The sequence below is a fragment of the Salvelinus namaycush genome, unplaced genomic scaffold (assembly GCF_016432855.1).
Source record: "Salvelinus namaycush isolate Seneca unplaced genomic scaffold, SaNama_1.0 Scaffold579, whole genome shotgun sequence".
In the NCBI taxonomy this organism is placed as follows: Eukaryota; Metazoa; Chordata; class Actinopteri; order Salmoniformes; family Salmonidae; genus Salvelinus; species Salvelinus namaycush.
In genome coordinates this window covers 52,581-75,525 of record NW_024061285.1, presented here as the reverse complement: position 1 = coordinate 75,525, position 22,945 = coordinate 52,581, and the positions used below count along the sequence as shown (strand labels likewise).

The 22,945-nt window shown below is 49.2% G+C and overlaps 1 protein-coding gene across 1 annotated transcript in view; it reads left to right on the top strand.

The window, feature by feature from the left end:
- The window catches only part of LOC120041912 (lysophosphatidylcholine acyltransferase 1-like), a 67,336-nt gene that overhangs the window by 11,588 nt on the left and 32,803 nt on the right, over nucleotides 1-22,945 (top strand). The window contains exons 2-3 of the mRNA XM_038986789.1: nucleotides 602-741; nucleotides 9,786-10,000. Of these exons, the coding sequence (XP_038842717.1) occupies nucleotides 602-741; nucleotides 9,786-10,000 (355 nt within the window). The remainder of the gene's footprint in view (nucleotides 1-601; nucleotides 742-9,785; nucleotides 10,001-22,945) is intronic.

Sequence of the window (22,945 nt, the reverse complement as noted above, 5' to 3'; positions counted from 1 at the left end):
CTGTCTACAGCTCTCTTCTGTCTACCCAAGCTGTTCCTGTCTGTCTACAGCTCTCTTCTATCTATCCAAGCTGTTCCTGTCTGTCTGGAGCTCTCTTCTATCTATCTAAGCTGTTCCTGTCTGTCCTACAGCTCTCTTCTATCTATCCAAGCTGTTCCTGTCTGTCTGCAGCTCTCTTCTATATATCCAAGCTGTTCCTGTCTGTCTACAGCTCTCTTCTATCTATCCAAGCTGTTCCTGTCTGTCTACAGCTCTCTTCTGTCTATCCAAGCTGTTCCTGTCTGTCTGCAGCTCTCTTCTATCTATCCAAGCTGTTCCTGTCTGTCCTACAGCTCTCTTCTATCTATCCAAGCTGTTCCTGTCTGTCTACAGCTCTCTTCTGTCTATCCAAGCTGTTCCTGTCTGTCTACAGCTCTCTTCTATCTATCCAAGCTGTTCCTGTCTGTCTACAGCTCTCTTCTATCTATCCAAGCTGTTTCTGTCTGTCTACATCTCTCTTCTGTCTATCCAAGCTGTTCCTGTCTGTCTACAGCTCTCTTCTATCTATCCAAGCTGTTCCTGTCTGTCTACAGCTCTCTTCTCCATCTTTGTCTCCATTCAGATAGCGTTGATGACGGTGACTCTGTTCCCCATCCGGTTGTTCCTGGCAGCCTTCATGATGCTGCTGGCCTGGCCCTTCGCCTTCATCGCCTCTGTGGGACGCGACGACATGGTGGTGGAGCCCCAGTCCTTATGGAGGAAGTATGTATACTAACCTAACCCATACCCTCTATAACCTTTACCCTTTAACCCTATCCATCTGACCCTAACCCCAACTCTCTGTGGGACGCCAACGAGATGGTGCTGGAACCACAGTCTCCATGGAGAAGGTACATGGCCCTTATATAACCCTGACATTACCTTTAAGAAAAGATGAAACAACATCTCATGGACGGACAGGGGACTGTGAGGGGCCAAACACAGTCTCCATGGAGAAGGTACATGGCCCTTATATAACCCTGACATTACCTTTAAGAAAAGATGAAACAACATCTCATGGACGGACAGGGGACTGTGAGGGGCCAAACACACTCTAACACTCATTCTGATTAACTCTCTGTGGTTCACTCTGAGATACATGAACTCTCTGTGGTTCATTCTGAGATACATGAACTCTCTGTGGTTCATTCTGAGATACATGAACTCTCTGTGGTTCACTCTGAGATACATGAACTCTCTGTGGTTCATTCTGAGATACATGAACTCTCTGTGGTTCATTCTGAGATACATGAACTCTCTGTGGTTCATTCTGAGATACATGAACTCTCTGTGGTTCATTCTGAGATACATGAACTCTCTGTGGTTCATTCTGAGATACATGAACTCTCTGTGGTTCATTCTGAGATACATGAACTCTCTGTGGTTCATTCTGAGATACATGAACTCTCTGTGGTTCATTCTGGGATACATGAACTCTCTGTGGTTCATTCTGAGATACATGAACTCTCTGTGGTTCATTCTGAGATACATGAACTCTCTGTGGTTCATTCTGAGATACATGAACTCTCTGTGGTTCATTCTGATATACATGAACTCTCTGTGGTTCATTCTGAGATACATGAACTCTCTGTGGTTCATTCTGAGATACATGAACCCTCTGTGGTTCATTCTGAGATACATGAACTCTCTGTGGTTCATTCTGGGATACATGAACCCTCTGTGGTTCACTCTGATATACATGAACTCTCTGTGGTTCATTCTGGGATACATGAACTCTCTGTGGTTCATTCTGGGATACATGAACTCTCTGTGGTTCACTCTGAGATACATGAACTCTCTGTGGTTCATTCTGAGATACATTAACCCTCTGTGGTTCATTCTGAGATACATGAACCCTCTGTGGTTCATTCTGAGATACATGAACTCTCTGTGGTTCACTCTGAGATACATGAACTCTCTGTGGTTCATTCTGAGATACATGAACTCTCTGTGGTTCATTCTGAGATACATGAACTCTCTGTGGTTCATTCTGAGATACATGAACTCTCTGTGGTTCATTCTGATATACATGAACCCTCTGTTGTTCATTCTGAGATACATGAACTCTCTGTTGTTCATTCTGAGATACATGAACTCTCTGTGGTTCATTCTGATATACATGAACTCTCTGTGGTTCATTCTGAGATACATGAACTCTCTGTGGTTCATTCTGGGATACATGAACTCTCTGTGGTTCATTCTGAGATACATGAACTCTCTGTGGTTCATTCTGGGATACATGAACTCTCTGTGGTTCATTCTGGGATACATGAACTCTCTGTGGTTCATTCTGGGATACATGAACTCTCTGTGGTTCATTCTGAGATACATGAACTCTCTGTGGTTCATTCTGGGATACATGAACTCTCTGTGGTTCATTCTGAGATACATGAACTCTCTGTGGTTCATTCTGGGATACATGAACTCTCTGTGGTTCATTCTGAGATACATGAACTCTCTGTGGTTCATTCTGGGATACATGAACTCTCTGTGGTTCATTCTGAGATACATGAACTCTCTGTGGTTCATTCTGAGATACATGAACTCTCTGTGGTTCATTCTGAGATACATGAACTCTCTGTGGTTCATTCTGAGATACATGAACTCTCTGTGGTTCATTCTGGGATACATGAACTCTCTGTGGTTCATTCTGAGATACATGAACTCTCTGTGGTTCATTCTGAGATACATGAACTCTCTGTGGTTCATTCTGGGATACATGAACTCTCTGTGGTTCATTCTGGGATACATGAACTCTCTGTGGTTCATTCTGAGATACATGAACTCTCTGTGGTTCATTCTGAGATACATGAACCCTCTGTGGTTCATTCTGAGATACATGAACTCTCTGTGGTTCATTCTGAGATACATGAACTCTCTGTGGTTCATTCTGAGATACATGAACCCTCTGTGGTTCATTCTGGGATACATGAACTCTCTGTGGTTCATTCTGGGATACATGAACTCTCTGTGGTTCATTCTGAGATACATGAACTCTCTGTGGTTCATTCTGAGATACATGAACTCTCTGTGGTTCATTCTGAGATACATGAACCCTCTGTGGTTCATTCTGAGATACATGAACCCTCTGTGGTTCATTCAAAGATACATGAACTCTCTGTGGTTCATTCTGAGATACATGAACTCTCTGTGGTTCATTCTGAGATACATGAACCCTTTCCTCTCTCTGATCCTCAACAAGGTGTCGAAAGCATCTTCACAGGGATGCTGGCCCATGTTGACTCTAATGCTTCCCACAGTTGGGTCAAGTTGTCTGGAAGTCCTTTGGGTGGTGGACCGTTGTTGAGCGTGAAAATCCCAGCAGCGTTGCAGTTCTTGACACAAACCGGTGAGCCTGGCACCTACTACCATACCCCGTTCAAAGGCACTTAAATATTTTGTCTTGCCCCATTCACCCTCTGATTGACACACATACACAATCCATGTCTCAATTGTCTCAAGGCTTAAAATAAATGTTTTAACTTGTCTCCTCCCCTTCGTCTACACTGATTGAAGTGGATTTAACAACTGACATCAATAAGGGATCATAGCTTTCACCTGGATTCACCTGGTCAGTCTATGTCATGGAAAGAGCAGGTGTTCTTAATGTTTTGTCCCCTCAGTGTATTCTAGTCTGTTTGAATTCATTAGTTTCTATTTGTGGTCATGAATGAGGCTAGGTAACTGTTGAATAGAGGGTAGTGTCGTGGGTTGCCTCAGCCAGAGAGTGTTAGTGTGTCAATGTTTGACGACTGCATGAGCCAGACCCCTGTGGATTGGAGAAGCTTCTGGTGATTCTCCTCTCTTCTCCTCTCCTCTCCTCTCCTCTCCTCTCCTCTCCTCTCCTCTCCTCTCCTCTCCTCTCCTCTCCTCTCCTCTCCTCTCTCTCCTCTCCTCTCCTCTCCTCTCCTCTCCTCTCCTCTCCTCTCCTCTCCTCTCCTCTCCTCTCCTCTCCTGTCCTCTCCTCTCCTGTCCTGTCCTCTCCTCTCCTTTCATGTCCTCTCTTCTCCTGTCCTGTTCTCTCCTCTCCTGTCATGTCTTCTCCTCTCCTTTCATCTCCTCTCCTCTCCTGTCCTCTCCTCTCCTCTCCTCTCCTCTCCTCTCCTCTCCTCTCCTCTCCTCTCTTGTCATGTCCCCTCCTCTCCTCTCCTCTCCTCTCCTCTCCTCTCCTCTCCTCTCCTCTCCTCTCCTCTCCTCTCCTCTCCTCTCCTCTCCTCTCCTCTCCTCTCCTCTCCTCTCCTCTCCTCTCCTGTCATGTCCCCTCCTCTCCTCTCCTCCTCTCCTGTCATGTCCCCTCCTCTCCTCTCCTCCTCTCCTGTCATGTCCCCTCCTCTCCTCTCCTCCTCTCCTGTCATGTCCCCTCCTCTCCTCCTCTCCTGTCATGTCCCCTCCTCTCCTCTCCTCCTGTCATGTCCCCTCCTCTCCTCCTCTCCTGTCATGTCCCCTCCTCTCCTGTCCTCTCCTCCTCTCCTGTCATGTCCCCTCCTCTCCTGTCCCCCCCTCTCCTCTCCTCCTCTCCTGTCATGTCCCCTCCTCTCCTGTCCCCTCCTCTCCTCTCCTCCTCTCCTGTCATGTCACCTCCTCTCCTGTCCTCTCCTGTCCTCTCCTGTCCTCTCCTGTCCTGTCCACTCCTCTCCTCTCCCCTCCTGTCCTCTCCTCTCCTCTCCTCTCCTCTCCTCTCCTCTCCTCTCCTCTCCTCTCCTCTCCTCTCCTCTCCTCTCCTCTCCTCTCCTCTCCTCTCCTCTCCTCTCCTCTCCTCTCCTCTCCTCTCCTCTCCTCTCCTCTCCTCTCCTCTCACCCTACAGTAGTGGTCTGTCTCATCACACCCTGTGGGGAGTAAATGAGATGTGACTCATACTTAGAGAGGTGAAAGCCTGCCTGTCAGGACACTGTCGTGTGATCTACCATCTACTGTCTCTGTCTGGGGGATGTTGTCTTGTAGAGCTGTGTGGTTTACTGTCTCTGTCTGGGGATGTTGTCTTGTAGAGCTGTGTGGTTTACTGTCTCTGTCTGGGGGATGTTGTCTTGTAGAGCTGTGTGGTTTACTGTCTCTGTCTGCGGGATGTTGTCTTGTAGAGCTGTGTGGTTTACTGTCTCTGTCTGGGGGATGTTGTCTAGTAGAGCTGTGTGGTTTACTGTCTCTGTCTGGGGGATGTTGTCTAGTAGAGCTGTGTGGTTTACTGTCTCTGTCTGGGGGATGTTGTCTTGTAGAGCTGTGTGGTTTACTGTCTCTGTCTGGGGGATGTTGTCTTGTAGAGCTGTGTGGTTTACTGTCTCTGTCTGGGGGATGTTGTCTTGTAGAGCTGTGTGGTTTACTGTCTCTGTCTGGGGGATGTTGTCTTGTAGAGCTGTGTGGTTTACTGTCTCTGTCTGGGGGATGTTGTCTTGTAGAGCTGTGTGGTTTACTGTCTCTGTCTGGGGGATGTTGTCTTGTAGAGCTGTGTGGTTTACTGTCTCTGTCTGGGGGATGTTGTCTTGTAGAGCTGTGTGGTTTACTGTCTCTGTCTGGGGATGTTGTCTTGTAGAGCTGTGTGGTTTACTGTCTCTGTCTGGGGATGTTGTCTTGTAGAGCTGTGTGGTTTACTGTCTCTGTCTGGGGATGTTGTCTTGTAGAGCTGTGTGGTTTACTGTCTCTGTCTGGGGGATGTTGTCTTGTAGAGCTGTGTGGTTTACTGTCTCTGTCTGGGGATGTTGTCTTGTAGAGCTGTGTGGTTTACTGTCTCTGTCTGGGGATGTTGTCTTGTAGAGCTGTGTGGTTTACTGTCTCTGTCTGGGGATGTTGTCTTGTAGAGCTGTGTGGTTTACTGTCTCTGTCTGGGGATGTTGTCTTGTAGAGCTGTGTGGTTTACTGTCTCTGTCTGGGGGATGTTGTCTTGTAGAGCTGTGTGGTTTACTGTCTCTGTCTGGGGATGTTGTCTTGTAGAGCTGTGTGGTTTACTGTCTCTGTCTGGGGATGTTGTCTTGTAGAGCTGTGTGGTTTACTGTCTCTGTCTGGGGGATGTTGTCTTGTAGAGCTGTGTGGTTTACTGTCTCTGTCTGGGGGATGTTGTCTTGTAGAGCTGTGTGGTTTACTGTCTCTGTCTGGGGATGTTGTCTTGTAGAGCTGTCTGGTTTACTGTCTCTGTCTGGGGGATGTTGTCTTGTAGAGCTGTGTGGTTTACTGTCTCTGTCTGGGGGATGTTGTCTTGTAGAGCTGTGTGGTTTACTGTCTCTGTCTGGGGATGTTGTCTTATAGAGCTGTGTGGTTTACTGTCTCTGTCTGGGGATGTTGTCTTGTAGAGCTGTGTGGTTTACTGTCTCTGTCTGGGGATGTTGTCTAGTAGAGCTGTGTGGTTTACTGTCTCTGTCTGGGGATGTTGTCTAGTAGAGCTGTGTGGTTTACTGTCTCTGTCTGGGGGATGTTGTCTTGTAGAGCTGTGTGGTTTACTGTCTCTGTCTGGGGGATGTTGTCTAGTAGAGCTGTGTGGTTTACTGTCTCTGTCTGGGGATGTTGTCTAGTAGAGCTGTCTGGTTTACTGTCTCTGTCTGGGGATGTTGTCTTGTGGAGCTGTGTGGTTTACTGTCTCTGTCTGGGGGATGTTGTCTTGTAGAGCTGTGTGGTTTACTGTCTCTGTCTGGGGGATGTTGTCTTGTAGAGCTGTGTGGTTTACTGTCTCTGTCTGGGGGATGTTGTCTTGTAGAGCTGTCTGGTTTACTGTCTCTGTCTGGGGGATGTTGTCTTGTAGAGCTGTGTGGTTTACTGTCTCTGTCTGGGGGATGTTGTCTTGTAGAGCTGTGTGGTTTACTGTCTCTGTCTGGGGATGTTGTCTAGTAGAGCTGTGTGGTTTACTGTCTCTGTCTGGGGGATGTTGTCTTGTAGAGCTGTGTGGTTTACTGTCTCTGTCTGGGGGATGTTGTCTTGTAGAGCTGTGTGGTTTACTGTCTCTGTCTGGGGATGTTGTCTTGTAGAGCTGTGTGGTTTACTGTCTCTGTCTGGGGGATGTTGTCTTGTGGAGCTGTGTGGTTTACTGTCTCTGTCTGGGGGATGTTGTCTTGTAGAGCTGTGTGGTTTACTGTCTCTGTCTGGGGATGTTGTCTAGTAGAGCTGTGTGGTTTACTGTCTCTGTCTGGGGGATGTTGTCTTGTGGAGCTGTGTGGTTTACTGTCTCTGTCTGGGGGATGTTGTCTTGTAGAGCTGTGTGGTTTACTGTCTCTGTCTGGGGGATGTTGTCTTGTAGAGCTGTGTGGTTTACTGTCTCTGTCTGGGGATGTTGTCTTGTAGAGCTGTGTGGTTTACTGTCTCTGTCTGGGGGATGTTGTCTTGTAGAGCTGTGTGGTTTACTGTCTCTGTCTGGGGGATGTTGTCTTGTAGAGCTGTGTGGTTTACTGTCTCTGTCTGGGGGATGTTGTCTTGTAGAGCTGTGTGGTTTACTGTCTCTGTCTGGGGGATGTTGTCTTGTAGAGCTGTGTGGTTTACTGTCTCTGTCTGGGGATGTTGTCTTGTAGAGCTGTGTGGTTTACTGTCTCTGTCTGGGGGATGTTGTCTTGTAGAGCTGTGTGGTTTACTGTCTCTGTCTGGGGGATGTTGTCTTGTAGAGCTGTGTGGTTTACTGTCTCTGTCTGGGGATGTTGTCTTCTGCCTCCACATTACATTATACTGCCTCCACATTACATTATACTGCCTCCACGTTACATTATACTGCCTCCACGTTACATTATACTGCCTCAACATTACATTATACTGCCTCCACATTACATTATACTGCCTCCACATTACATTATACTGCCTCAACATTACATTATACTGCCTCACATTACAGTATACTATGCCTCACATTACATTATACTGCCTCACATTACATTATACTGCCTCCACATTACATTATACTGCCTCCACATTACATTATACTGCTCCCACATTACATTTTTATTACTGCCTCCACATTACATTATACTGCCTCCACTTACATTATACTGCCTCAGTTACATTATACTGCCTCCACGTTACATTATACTGCCTCCACATTACATTATACTGCCTCACATTACATTATACTGCCTCCACGTTACATTATACTGCCTCCACATTACATTATACTGCCTCCACATTACATTATACTGCCTCCACATTACATTATACTGCCTCCACATTACATTATACTGCCTCCACATTACATTATACTGCCTCCATACTATACTCCTCCACATTACATTATACTGCCTCCACATTACATTATATCCCCACGTTACATTATACTGCCTCCACATTACATTATACTGCCTCCACATTACATTATACTGCCTCCACATTACATTATACTGCCTCAACATTACATTATACTGCCTCCAATTACATTATACTGCTTCCACATTACATTATACTGCCTCCACGTTACATTAAACTGCCTCCAATTACATATACGCCTACCAATTACATTATACTGCCTCCACATTACATTATACTGCCTCCACATTACATTATACTGCTCCCAATTACATTATACTGCTCCACATACTCTATAATGCTCCACATTACATTATACTGCCTCACATTACATTATACTGCCTCCACATTACATTATACTGCCTCCACATTACATTATACTGCCTCCACATTACATTATACTGCCTCCACATTACATTATACTGCCTCCACATTACATTATACTGCCTCCACATTACATTATACTGCCTCCACATTACATTTTAACTGCCTCACATACTATGCTCCACATACATTATACTGCCTCCACATTACATTATACTGCCTCCACATTACATTATACTGCCTCCACATTACATTATACTGCCTCCACATTACATTATACTGCCTCCACATTACATTATACTGCCTCCACATTACATTATACTGCCTCCACGTTACATTATACTGCCTCCACGTTACATTATACTGCCTCCACGTTACATTATACTGCCTCCACATTACATTATACTGCCTCCACATTACATTATACTGCCTGCCTACCATCAAACTGGGCGACGTCCACATCTTTCACTGTCTGACAACTAATGTCTGGAGAATAATGGTGGAAGGGACTCTTCTGTTGTGGTGTCTGCTCAACGTCTGGAGAATAATGGTGGAAGGGACTCTTCTGTTGTGGTGTCTGCTCAACGTCTGGAGTATAATGGTGGAAGGGACTCTTCTGTTGTGGTGTCTGCTCAACGTCTGGAGAATAATGGTGGAAGGGACTCTTCTGTTGTGGTGTCTGCTCAACGTCTGGAGTATAATGGTGGAAGGGACTCTTCTGTTGTGGTGTCTGCTCGTCTGGAGAATAATGGTGGAAGGGACTCTCCTGTTGTGGTGTCTGCTCAACATCTGGAGAATAATGGTGGAAGGGACTCTCCTGTTGTGGTGTCTGCTCAACATCTGGAGAATAATGGTGGAAGGGACTCTCCTGTTGTGGTGTCTGCTCAACATCTGGAGAATAATGGTGGAAGTGACTCTCCTGTTGTACATCTGGAGAATAATGGTGGAAGGGACTCTCCTGTTATGGTGTCTGCTCGTCTGGAGAATAATGGTGGAAGGGACTCTCCTGTTGTGGTGTCTGCTCAACGTCTGGAGAATAATGGTGGAAGGGACTCTCCTGTTGTGGTGTCTGCTCAACGTCTGGAGAATAATGGTGGAAGGGACTCTCCTGTTGTGGTGTCTGCTCGTCTAGAGTATAATGGTGGAAGGGACTCTCCTTTACACTGTACCGTCTGTCCTCTAAGTAAACAGCGTTGTGTGGTTCTGTAAATTACTCAATGGAACAAATGTCTCTCTCCAGGTTTGTGGACGTTGCTCTGAGGACCATCATGCGGGTCATGTGGTTTGCAGGAGGCTTCCATTGGATGACGGTGAAGGGGCGCCAGGCGCTACCGGCCGAGGCTCCTATCCTAACCCTGGGACCCCACTCCTCTTACTTCGATGCTATCCCTGTCACCATGACCATGTCCTCCATCGTCATGAAGGCAGAGAGCAAGGACATCCCTGTCTGGGGCAGTGAGTAGCGTTCTCTATGTCCCTCTGTCTCTCTCTCTGTCTGTGTCCCTGTCTGGGGCAGTGAGTAGCATTCTCTATGTCCCTCTGTCTCTGTCTCTCTCTCTGTCTGTGTCCCTGTCGGGGCAGTGAGTAGCATTCTCTATGTCCCTCTGTCTCTGTCTCTCTCTCTGTCTGTGTCCCTGTCTGGGGCAGTGAGTAGCATTCTCTATGTCCCTCTGTCTCTGTCTCTCTCTCTGTCTGTGTCCCTGTCTGGGGCAGTGAGTAGCATTCTCTATGTCCCTCTGTCCCTCTGTCTCTCTCTCTGTCTGTGTCCCTGTCTGGGGCAGTGAGTAGCATTCTCTATGTCCCTCTGTCTCTGTCTCTCTCTCTGCCTGTGTCCCTGTCTGGGGCAGTGAGTAGCGTTCTCTATGTCCCTCTGTCTCTGTCTCTCTCTCTGTCTGTGTCCCTGTCTGGGGCAGTGAGTAGCGTTCTCTATGTCCCTCTGTCTCTGTCTCTCTCTCTGTCTGTGTCCCTGTCTGGGGCAGTGAGTAGCGTTCTCTATGTCCCTCTGTCCCTCTGTCTCTCTCTCTGCCTGTGTCCCTGTCTGGGGCAGTGAGTAGCGTTCTCTATGTCCCTCTGTCTCTGTCTCTCTCTCTGTCTGTGTCCCTGTCTGGGGCAGTGAGTAGCATTCTCTATGTCCCTCTGTCCCTCTGTCTCTCTCTCTGTCTGTGTCCCTGTCTGGGGCAGTGAGTAGCATTCTCTATGTCCCTCTGTCCTGTCTCTCTCTCTGTCTGTGTCCCTGTCTGGGGCAGTGAGTAGCGTTCTCTATGTCCCTCTGTCTCTGTCTCTCTCTCTGTCTGTGTCCCTGTCTGGGGCAGTGAGTAGCATTCTCTATGTCCCTCTGTCCCTCTGTCTCTCTCTCTGTCTGTGTCCCTGTCTGGGGCAGTGAGTAGCATTCTCTATGTCCCTCTGTCTCTGTCTCTCTCTCTGTCTGTGTCCCTGTCTGGGGCAGTGAGTAGCATTCTCTATGTCCCTCTGTCTCTCTCTCTGTCTGTGTCCCTGTCTGGGGCAGTGAGTAGCATTCTCTATGTCCCTCTGTCCCTCTGTCTCTCTCTCTGTCTGTGTCCCTGTCTGGGGCAGTGAGTAGCATTCTCTATGTCCCTCTGTCTCTGTCTCTCTCTGTCTGTGTCCCTGTCTGGGGCAGTGAGTAGCATTCTCTATGTCCCTCTGTCTCTGTCTCTCTCTCTGTCTGTGTCCCTGTCTGGGGCAGTGAGTAGCATTCTCTATGTCCCTCTGTCCCTCTGTCTCTGTCTCTCTCTCTGTCTGTGTCCCTGTCTGGGGCAGTGAGTAGCGTTCTCTATGTCCCTCTGTCCCTCTGTCTCTGTCTCTCTCTCTGTCTGTGTCCCTGTCTGGGGCAGTGAGTAGCGTTCTCTATGTCCCTCTGTCTCTGTCTCTCTCTCTGTCTGTGTCCCTGTCTGGGGCGAGTAGCATTCTCTATGTCCCTCTGTCCCTCTGTCTCTGTCTCTCTCTCTGTCTGTGTCCCTGTCTGGGGCAGTGAGTAGCATTCTCTATGTCTCTCTGTCTCTGTCTCTCTCTCTGTCTGTGTCCCTGTCTGGGGCAGTGAGTAGCATTCTCTCTGTCCCTCTGTCTCTGTCTCTCTCTCTGTCTGTGTCCCTGTCTGGGGCAGTGAGTAGCATTCTCTATGTCCCTCTGTCCCTCTGTCTCTGTCTCTCTCTCTGTCTGTGTCCCTGTTTGGGGCAGTGAGTAGCGTTCTCTATGTCCCTCTGTCTCTGTCTCTCTCTCTGTCTGTGTCCCTGTCTGGGGCAGTGAGTAGCATTCTCTATGTCCCTCTGTCCCCTGTCTGTCTCTCTCTCTGTCTGTGTCCCTGTCTGGGGCAGTGAGTAGCGTTCTCTATGTCCCTCTGTCCCTCTGTCTCTCTCTCTGTCTGTGTCCCTGTCTGGGGCAGTGAGTAGCATTCTCTATGTCCCTCTGTCTCTGTCTCTCTCTCTGTCTGGGGCAGTGAGTAGCATTCTCTATGTCCCTCTGTCTCTCTCTCTGTCTCTCTCTCTGTCTGTGTCCCTGTCTGGGGCAGTGAGTAGCATTCTCTATGTCCCTCTGTCTCTGTCTCTGTCTCTCTCTCTGTCTGTGTCCCTGTCTGGGGCAGTGAGTAGCATTCTCTATGTCCCTCTGTCCCTCTGTCTCTGTCTCTCTCTCTGTCTGTGTCCCTGTCTGGGGCAGTGAGTAGCATTCTCTGTGTCCCTCTGTCCCTCTGTCTCTCTCTCTGTCTGTGTCCCTGTCTGGGGCAGTGAGTAGCGTTCTCTATGTCCCTCTGTCTCTGTCTCTCTCTCTGTCTGTGTCCCTGTCTGGGGCAGTGAGTAGCATTCTCTATGTCCCTCTGTCTCTGTCTCTCTCTCTGTCTGTGTCCCTGTCTGGGGCAGTGAGTAGCATTCTCTGTGTCCCTCTGTCTCTGTCTCTCTCTGTCTGTGTCCCTGTCTGGGGCAGTGAGTAGCGTTCTCTATGTCCCTCTGTCTCTGTCTCTCTCTCTGTCTGTGTCCCTGTCTGGGGCAGTGGTAGCATTCTCTATGTCCCTCTGTCTCTGTCTCTCTCTCTGTCTGTGTCCCTGTCTGGGGCAGTGAGTAGCATTCTCTATGTCCCTCTGTCTCTGTCTCCTCTTCTGTCTGTGTCCCTGTCTGGGGCAGTGAGTAGCATTCTCTATGTCCCTCTGTCTCTCTCTCTGTCTGTGTCCCTGTTGGGGCAGTGAGTAGCATTCTCATGTCCTCTGTCCCTGTCTCTCTCTCTGTCTGGTCCCTGTCTGGGGCAGTGAGTAGCATTCTCTATGTCCCTCTGTCTCTGTCTCTCTCTCTGCCTGTGTCCCTGTCTGGGGCAGTGAGTAGCATTCTCTATGTCCCTCTGTCCCTCTGTCTCTCTCTCTGTCTGTGTCCCTGTCTGGGGCAGTGAGTAGCATTCTCTATGTCCCTCTGTCTCTCTCTCTGTCTGTGTCCCTGTCTGGGGCAGTGAGTAGCATTCTCTATGTCCCTCTGTCTCTGTCTCTCTCTCTGCTGTGTCCCTGTCTGGGGCAGTGAGTAGCATTCTCTATGTCCCTCTGTCTCTGTCTCTCTCTCTGTCTGTGTCCCGTCTGGGGCAGTGAGTAGATTCTCTATGTCCCTCTGTCTCTGTCTCTCTCTCTGTCTGTGTCCCTGTCTGGGAAGTGAGTAGCATTCTCTATGTCCCTCTGTCCCTCTGTCTCTGTCTCTCTCTCTGTCTGTGTCCCTGTCTGGGGCAGTGAGTAGCATTCTCTATGTCCCTCTGTCCCTCTGTCTCTGTCCTCTCTCTGTCTGTGTCCCTGTCTGGGGCAGTGAGTAGCATTCTCTATGTCCCTCTGTCTCTGTCTCTTCTCTCTGTCTGTGTCCCTGTCTGGGGCAGTGAGTAGCATTCTCTATGTCCCTCTGTCCCTCTGTCTCTCTCTTCTGTCTGTGTCCCTGTCTGGGGCAGTGAGTAGCATTCTCTATGTCCCTCTATCTCTGTCTCTCTCTCTGTCTGTGTCCCTGTCTGGGGCAGTGAGTAGCATTCTCTATGTCCCTCTGTCTCTGTCTCTCTCTCTGTCTGTGTCCCTGTCTGGGGCAGTGAGTAGCATTCTCTATGTCCCTCTGTCCCTGTCTCTGTCTCTCTCTCTGTCTGTGTCCCTGTCTGGGGCAGTGAGTAGCATTCTCTATGTCCCTCTGTCCCTCTGTCTCTGTCTCTCTCTCTGTCTCTGTCCCTGTCTGGGCAGTGAGTAGGCATTCTCTATGTCCCTCTGCTCTGTCTCTCTCTCTGTCTGTGTCCCTGTCTGGGGCAGTGAGTAGCATTCTCTATGTCCCTCTGTCCCTCTGTCTCTCTCTCTGTCTGTGTCCCTGTCTGGGGCAGTGAGTAGCATTCTCTATGTCCCTCTGTCTCTGTCTCTCTCTCTGTCTGTGTCCCTGTCTGGGGCAGTGAGTAGCATTCTCTCTGTCCCTCTGTCTCTCTCTCTGTCTGTGTCCCTGTCTGGGGCAGTGAGTAGCATTCTCTATGTCCCTCTGTCCCTCTGTCTCTGTCTCTCTCTCTGTCTGTGTCCCTGTCTGGGGCAGTGAGTAGCGTTCTCTATGTCCCTCTGTCTGTGTCTCTCTCTCTGTCTGTGTCCCTGTCTGGGGCAGTGAGTAGCATTCTCTATGTCCCTCTGTCCCTCTGTCTCTGTCTCTCTCTCTGTCTGTGTCCCTGTCTGGGGCAGTGAGTAGCATTCTCTATGTCCCTCTGTCCCTCTGTCTCTGTCTCTCTCTCTGTCTGTGTCCCTGTCTGGGGCAGTGAGTAGCGTTCTCTATGTCCCTCTGTCTCTGTCTCTCTCTCTGTCTGTGTCCCTGTCTGGGGCAGTGAGTAGCATTCTCTATGTCCCTCTGTCCCTCTGTCTCTGTCTCTCTCTCTGTCTGTGTCCCTGTCTGGGGCAGTGAGTAGCGTTCTCTATGTCCCTCTGTCTCTGTCTCTCTCTCTGTCTGTGTCCCTGTCTGGGGCAGTGAGTAGCATTCTCTATGTCCCTCTGTCTCTGTCTCTCTCTCTGTCTGTGTCCCTGTCTGGGGCAGTGAGTAGCATTCTCTATGTCCCTCTGTCTCACTGTCTATTTCTCTGTCTCTCTCTCTCTGTCTGTGTCTGTGTCCCTGTCTCGCTCTCTCTCTCTGTCTGTTGTCATTCCATTTTAATTCAAATGGGCTTTATTGGCATGGGAAACATGTTTATATTGCCAAAGCTAGTGCAATAGATAATAAACAGAGAGAGAGAGACAGAGAGAGAGAGAGAGAGAGAGAGAGACAGAGAGAGAGAGAGAGCTGGAGATGGAGAGCTGGAGAAAGAGAGTTGGACGACTTGTCAGTTCTGTAGTAGCGTTTATAAAGCGTACCTTAAGTCAGTGTTCCCTTGTGCCACTAGGCCTGTACTGTAGACAAGTGGACATTAAAGTCCTCTAACCTGTGATCTAATCTCACACAGAAGATCATTGGGAAATCCACTAACACTTTATTATATTTAAGTACAATTCTAACTGTGTTATACCTTTGCTAATATTCACAGAGACCTATGAGGGGAAAGTTTTTACTGCTTCGGTGTTGGCTGGGTGTCAGGCCGGGATCTAATAGCCTCCTTAACATCTTGTTAGGGTAACCAGGCGTAGCTGAGGGAGTGGATCTAATAGCCTCCTTAACATCTTGTTAGGGTAACCAGGCGTAGCTGAGGGAGTGGATCTAATAGCCTCCTTAACATCTGTTTAGGTAACCAGGGTAGCTGAGGAGTGGATCTAATAGCTCCTTAACATCTTGTTAGGGTAACCAGGGTAGCTGAGGGAGTGGATCTAATAGCCTCCTTAACATCTTGTTAGGTAACCAGGCGTAGCTGAGGGAGTGGATCTAATAGCCTCCTTAACATCTTGTTAGGGTAACCAGGCGTAGCTGAGGGAGTGGATCTAATAGCCTCCTTAACATCTTGTTAGGGTAACCAGGCGTAGCTGAGGGAGTGGATCTAATAGCTCCTTAACATCTTGTTAGGGTAACCAGGCGTAGCTGAGGGAGGGGATCTAATAGCCTCCTTAACATCTTGTTAGGGTAACAGGCGTAGCTGAGGGAGTGGATCTAATAGCCTCTTAACATCTTGTTAGGGTAACCAGGCGTAGCTGAGGGAGTGGATCTAATAGCTCCTTAACATCTTGTTAGGGTACAGGCGTAGCTGAGGGAGTGGATCTAATAGCCTCCTTAACATCTTGTTAGGGTAACCAGGCGTAGCTGAGGGAGTGGATCTAATAGCCTCCTTAACATCTTGTTAGGGTAACCAGGCGTAGCTGAGGGAGTGGATCTAATAGCCTCCTTAACATCTTGTTAGGGTAACCAGGCGTAGCTGAGGGAGTGGATCTAATAGCCTCTTAACATCTTGTTAGGGTAACCAGGCGTAGCTGAGGGAGTGGATCTAATAGCCTCCTTAACATCTTGTTAGGGTAACCAGGCGTAGCTGAGGGAGTGGATCTAATAGCCTCCTTAACATCTTGTTAGGGAACCAGGCGTAGCTGAGGGAGTGGATCTAATAGCCTCCTTAACATCTTGTTAGGGTAACCAGGCGTAGCTGAGGAGGGATCTATAGCCTCCTTAACATCTTGTTAGGGTAACCAGGCGTAGCTGAGGAGTGGATCTAATAGCCTCCTTAACATCTTGTTAGGGTAACCAGGCGTAGCTGAGGGAGTGGATCTAATACCTCCTTAACATCTTGTTAGGGTAACCAGGCGTAGCTGAGGGAGTGGATCTAATAGCCTCCTTAACATCTTGTTAGGGTAACCAGGCGTAGCTGAGGGAGTGGATCTAATAGCCTCCTTAACATCTTGTTAGGGTAACCAGCGTAGCTGAGGGAGTGGATCTAAGCCTCCTTAACATCTTGTTAGGGTAACCAGGCGTAGCTGAGGAGTGGATCTAATAGCCTCCTTAACATCTTGTTAGGGTAACCAGGCGTAGCTGAGGGAGTGGATCTAATAGCCTCCTTAACATCTTGTTAGTGTAACCAGGCGTAGCTGAGGGAGTGGATCTAATAGCCTCCTTAACATCTTGTTAGTGTAACTAGGCGTAGCTGAGGGAGTGGATCTAATAGCCTCCTTAACATCTTGTTAGGGTAACCAGGCGTAGCTGAGGGAGTGGATCTAATAGCCTCCTTAACATCTTGTTAGGGTAACCAGGCGTAGCTGAGGGAGTGGATCTAATAGCCTCCTTAACATCGTTAGGGTAACCAGGCGTAGCTGAGGGAGTGGTCTAATAGCCTCCTTAACATCTTGTTAGGGTAACCAGGCGTAGCTGAGGAGTGATCTAATAGCCTCCTTAACATCTTGTTAGGGTAACCAGGCGTAGCTGAGGGAGTGGATCTAATAGCCTCCTTAACATCTTGTTAGGGTAACCAGCGTAGCTGAGGGAGTGGTCATAGCCTCCTTAACATCTTGTTAGGGTAACCAGGCGTAGCTGAGGAGTGGATCTAATAGCCTCCTTAACATCTTGTTAGGTAACCAGGCGTAGCTGAGGGAGTGGATCTAATAGCCTCCTTAACATCTTGTTAGGTAACCAGGCGTAGCTGAGGGAGTGGATCTAATAGCCTCCTTAACATCTTGTTAGGGTAACCAGGCGTAGCTGAGGGAGTGGATCTAATAGCCTCCAACATCTTGTTAGGGTAACCAGGCGTAGCTGAGGGAGTGGATCTAATAGCCTCCTTAACATCTTGTTAGGGTAACCAGGCCAGCTGAGGGAGTGGATCTAATAGCCTCCTTAACATCTTGTTAGGGTAACCAGGCGTAGCTGAGGGAGTGGATCTAATAGCCTCCTTAACATCTTGTTAGGGTAACCAGGCGTAGCTGAGGGAGTGGATCTAATAGCCTCCTTAACATCTTGTTAGGGTAACCAGGCGTAGCTGAGGGAGTGGATCTAATAGCCTCCTTAACATATTGTTAGGGTAACCAGGCGTGCTGAGGGAGTGGATCTAATAGCCTCCTTAACATCTTGTTAGGGTAACCAGGCGTAGCTGAGGGAGTGGATCTAATAGCCTCCTTAACATCTTGTTAGGGTAACCAGGCGTAGCTGAGGGAGTGGATCTAATAGCCTCCTAACATCTTGTTAGGGTAACCAGGCCTAGCTGAGGGAGTGGATCTAATAGCCTCCTTAACATCTTGTTAGTGTAACCAGGCGTAGTGAGGGAGTGGATCTAATAGCCTCCTTAAATCTTGTTAGGGTAACCAGGCGTAGCTGAGGGAGTGGATCTAATAGCCTCCTTAACATCTTGTTAGGGTAACCAGGCGTAGCTGAGGGAGTGGATCTAATAGCCTCCTTAACATCTTGTTAGGGTAACCAGGCGTAGCTGAGGGAGTGGATCTGATAGCCTCCTTAACATCTTGTTAGGGTAACCAGGCGTAGCTGAGGGAGTGGATCTAATAGCCTCCTTAACATCTTGTTAGGGTAACCAGGCGTAGCTGAGGGAGTGGATCTAATAGCCTCCTTTACATCTTGTTAGGGTAACCAGGCGTAGCTGAGGGAGTGGATCTAATAGCCTCCTTAACATCTTGTTAGGGTAACCAGGCGTAGCTGAGGGAGTGGATCTAATAGCCTCCTTAACATCTTGTTAGGGTAACCAGCGTAGCTGAGGGAGTGGATCTAATAGCCTCCTTAACATCTTGTTAGGGTAACCAGGCGTAGCTGAGGGAGTGGATCTAATAGCCTCCTTAACATCTTGTTAGGGTAACCAGGCGTAGCTGAGGGAGTGGATCTAATAGCCTCCTTAACATCTTGTTAGGGTAACCAGGCGTAGCTGAGGGAGTGGATCTAATAGCCTCCTTAACATCTTGTTAGGGTAACCAGGCGTAGCTGAGGGAGTGGATCTAATAGCCTCCTTTACATCTTGTTAGGGTAACCAGGCGTAGCTGAGGGAGTGGATCTAATAGCCTCCTTAACATCTTGTTAGGGTAACCAGGCGTAGCTGAGGGAGTGGATCTAATAGCCTCCTTAACATCTTGTTAGGCTAGCTCCCTGAGACTAATGACTGTGTAGTGGCTAGACTAGCTCCCTGAGACTAATGACTAATGACTACAGTACAGTATTTCTGACCCAGAGACAGGTTCAGCACCACAGGGTCCAGGTCTATAGTACAGTAATTCTGACCCAGGCTCAGCACCACAGGGTCCATGTCTCTAGTACAGTAGTTCTGACCGAGGCTCAGTACCACAGGGTCCAGGTCTCTAGTACAGTAGTTCTGACGCAGAGACAGGCTCAGTACCACAGGGTCCAGGGCTCTAGTACAGTAGTTCTGACCCAGAGACAGGCTCAGTACCACAGGGTCCAGGTCTCTAGTACAGTAGTTCTGACCCAGAGACAGGCTCAGTACCACAGGGTCCAGGTCTCTAGTACAGTAGTTCTGACCGAGGCTCAGTACCACAGGGTCCAGGTCTCTAGTACAGTAGTTCTGATCCAGGCTCAGCACCACAGGGTCCAGGTCTACAGTACAGTAGTTCTGATCCAGAGACAGGCTCAGCACCACAGGTCCAGGTCTCTAGTACAGTAGTTCTGACCCAGAGACAGGCTCAGCACCACAGGGTCCAGGTCTACAGTACAGTAGTTCTGACCCAGAGACAGGCTCAGCACCACAGGGTCCAGGTCTCTAGTACAGTAGTTCTGATCCAGAGACAGGCTCAGCACCACAGGGTCCAGGTCTATAGTACAGTAGTTCTGACCCAGAGACAGGCTCAGTACACAGGGTCCAGGTCTCTAGTACAGTAGTTCTGACCCAGAGACAGGCTCAGCACCACAGGGTCCAGGTCTATAGTACAGTAGTTCTGATCCAGGCTCAGCACCACAGGGTCCAGGTCTACAGTACAGTAGTTCTGATCCAGGCTCAGCACCACAGGGTCCAGGTCTACAGTACAGTAGTTCTGACCCAGAGACAGGCTCAGCACCACAGGGTCCAGGTCTACAGTACAGTAGTTCTGATCCAGAGACAGGCTCAGCACCACAGGATCCAGGTCTATAGTACAGTAGTTCTGACCCAGAGACAGGCTCAGCACCACAGGGTCCAGGTCTACAGTACAGTAGTTCTGATCCAGAGACAGGCTCAGCACCACAGGGTCCAGGTCTACAGTACAGTAGTTCTGACCCAGAGACAGACCAGTACACAGGGTCCAGGTCTCTATTACAGTAGTTCTGACCAGAGACAGGCTCAGCACCACAGGGTCCATGTCTATAGTACAGTAGTTCTGACCCAGAGACAGGCTCAGCACCACAGGGTCCAGGTCTCTAGTACAGTAGTTCTGACCCAGAGACAGGCTCAGCACCACAGGGTCCAGGTCTACAGTACAGTAGTTCTGACCCAGGCTCAGCACCACAGGGTCCAGGTCTCTAGTACAGTAGTTCTGACGCAGAGACAGGCTCAGTACCACAGGGTCCAGGTCTCTAGTACAGTAGTTCTGACCCAGAGACAGGCTCAGTACCACAGGGTCCAGGTCTCTAGTACAGTAGTTCTGACCCAGAGACAGGCTCAGTACCACAGGGTCCAGGTCTCTAGTACAGTAGTTCTGACCGAGGCTCAGTACCACAGGGTCCAGGTCTCTAGTACAGTAGTTCTGATCCAGGCTCAGCACCACAGGGTCCAGGTCTACAGTACAGTAGTTCTGATCCAGAGACAGGCTCAGCACCACAGGGTCCAGGTCTCTAGTACAGTAGTTCTGACCCAGAGACAGGCTCAGCACCACAGGGTCCAGGTCTACAGTACAGTAGTTCTGACCCAGAGACAGGCTCAGCACCACCCAGGGTCCAGGTCTCTAGTACAGTAGTTCTGATCCAGAGACAGGCTCAGCACCACAGGGTCCAGGTCTATAGTACAGTAGTTCTGACCAGAGACAGGCTCAGTACCACAGGGTCCAGGTCTCTAGTACAGTAGTTCTGACCCAGAGACAGGCTCAGCACCACAGGTCCAGGTCTATAGTACAGTAGTTCTGATCCAGGCTCAGCACCACAGGGTCCAGGTCTACAGTACAGTAGTTCTGATCCAGGCTCAGCACCACAGGGTCCAGGTCTACAGTACAGTAGTTCTGACCCAGAGACAGGCTCAGCACCACAGGGTCCAGGTCTACAGTACAGTAGTTCTGATCCAGAGACAGGCTCAGCACCACAGGATCCAGGTCTATAGTACAGTAGTTCTGACCCAGAGACAGGCTCAGCACCACAGGGTCCAGGTCTACAGTACAGTAGTTCTGATCCAGAGACAGGCTCAGCACCACAGGGTCCAGGTCTACAGTACAGTAGTTCTGACCCAGAGACAGACTCAGTACCACAGGGTCCAGGTCTCTATTACAGTAGTTCTGACCCAGAGACAGGCTCAGCACCACAGGGTCCATGTCTATAGTACAGTAGTTCTGACCCAGAGACAGGCTCAGCACCACAGGGTCCAGGTCTCTAGTACAGTAGTTCTGACCCAGAGACAGGCTCAGCACCACAGGGTCCAGGTCTACAGTACAGTAGTTCTGACCCAGGCTCAGCACCACAGGGTCCAGGTCTCTAGTACAGTAGTTCTGACGCAGAGACAGGCTCAGTACCACAGGGTCCAGGGCTCTAGTACAGTAGTTCTGACCCAGAGACAGGCTCAGTACCACAGGGTCCAGGTCTCTAGTACAGTAGTTCTGACCCAGAGACAGGCTCAGTACCACAGGGTCCAGGTCTCTAGTACAGTAGTTCTGACCGAGGCTCAGTACCACAGGGTCCAGGTCTCTAGTACAGTAGTTCTGATCCAGGCTCAGCACCACAGGGTCAGGTCTACAGTACAGTAGTTCTGACCCAGAGACAGGCTCAGCACCACAGGGTCCAGGTCTCTAGTACAGTAGTTCTGACCCAGAGACAGGCTCAGCACCACAGGGTCCAGGTCTACAGTACAGTAGTTCTGACCCAGAGACAGGCTCAGCACCACAGGGTCCAGGTCTCTAGTACAGTAGTTCTGATCCAGAGACAGGCTCAGCACCACAGGGTCCAGGTCTATAGTACAGTAGTTCTGACCCAGAGACAGGCTCAGTACCACAGGGTCCAGGTCTCTAGTACAGTAGTTCTGACCCAGAGACAGGCTCAGCACCACAGGGTCCAGGTCTATAGTACAGTAGTTCTGATCCAGGCTCAGCACCACAGGGTCCAGGTCTACAGTACAGTAGTTCTGATCCAGGCTCAGCACCACAGGGTCCAGGTCCACAGTACAGTAGTTCTGATCCAGGCTCAGCACCACAGGGTCCAGGTCTACAGTACAGTAGTAGTCTCTGATATAGAGGACATTGAGACCTGTGTCAAAGCAGGGGAAAGTGAAAGTGAAAACCTTGACTACAGGAAGTGTTCTTGAAGAGTGAACCCTGTATTGAACCCTGTAGTGAACCCTGTATTGAACCCTGTAGTGAACCCTGTAGTGAACCCTGTATTGACCCCTGTAGTGAACCCTGTAGTGAACCCTGTATTGACCCCTGTATTGAACCCTGTATTGACCCCTGTATTGAACCCTGTAGTGAACCCTGTATTGACCCCTGTATTGAACCCTGTATTGACCCCTGTATTGAACCCTGTATTGACCCCTGTATTGAACCCTGTAGTGAACCCTGTATTGACCCCTGTATTGAACCCTGTAGTGAACCCTGTATTGACCCCTGTATTGAACCCTGTAGTGAACCCTGTATTGAACCCTGTATTGAACCCTGTAGTGAACCCTGTATTGACCCCTTTATTGAACCCTGTATTGACCCCTGTATTGAACCCTGTAGTGAACCCTGTATTGACCCCTGTATTGAACCCTGTATTGACCCCTGTATTGACCCCTGTATTGAACCCTGTATTGACCCCTGTATTGACCCCTGTAGTGAACCCTGTAGTGAACCCTGTAGTGAACCCTGTATTGACCCCTGTATTGACCCCTGTAGTGAACCCTGTAGTGACCCCTGTATTGAACCCTGTAGTGAACCCCTGTATTGAACCCTGTATGACCCTGTATTGACCCCTTAGTGAACCCTGTAGTGAACCCTGTAGTGAACCCTGTATTGAACCCTGTATTGAACCCCTGTATTGAACCCTGTAGTGACCCCTGTATTGACCCTGTAGTGACCCTGTATTGACCCTGATGACCTGTATTGACCCCTGTATTGACCCCTGTAGTGAACCCTGTAGTGAACCCTGTAGTGAACCCTGTATTGACCCCTGTATTGACCCCTGTAGTGAACCCTGTAGTGACCCCTGTATTGACCCCTGTAGTGAACCCTGTAGTGACCCCTGTATTGAACCCTGTAGTGAACCCTGTATTGACCCCTGTATTGACCCCTGTATTGAACCCTGTATTGACCCCTGTAGTGAACCCTGTAGTGAACCCTGTATTGAACCCTGTATTGACCCTGTATTGAACCCTGTATTGGAACCCTGTATTGACCCCTGTAGTGAACCC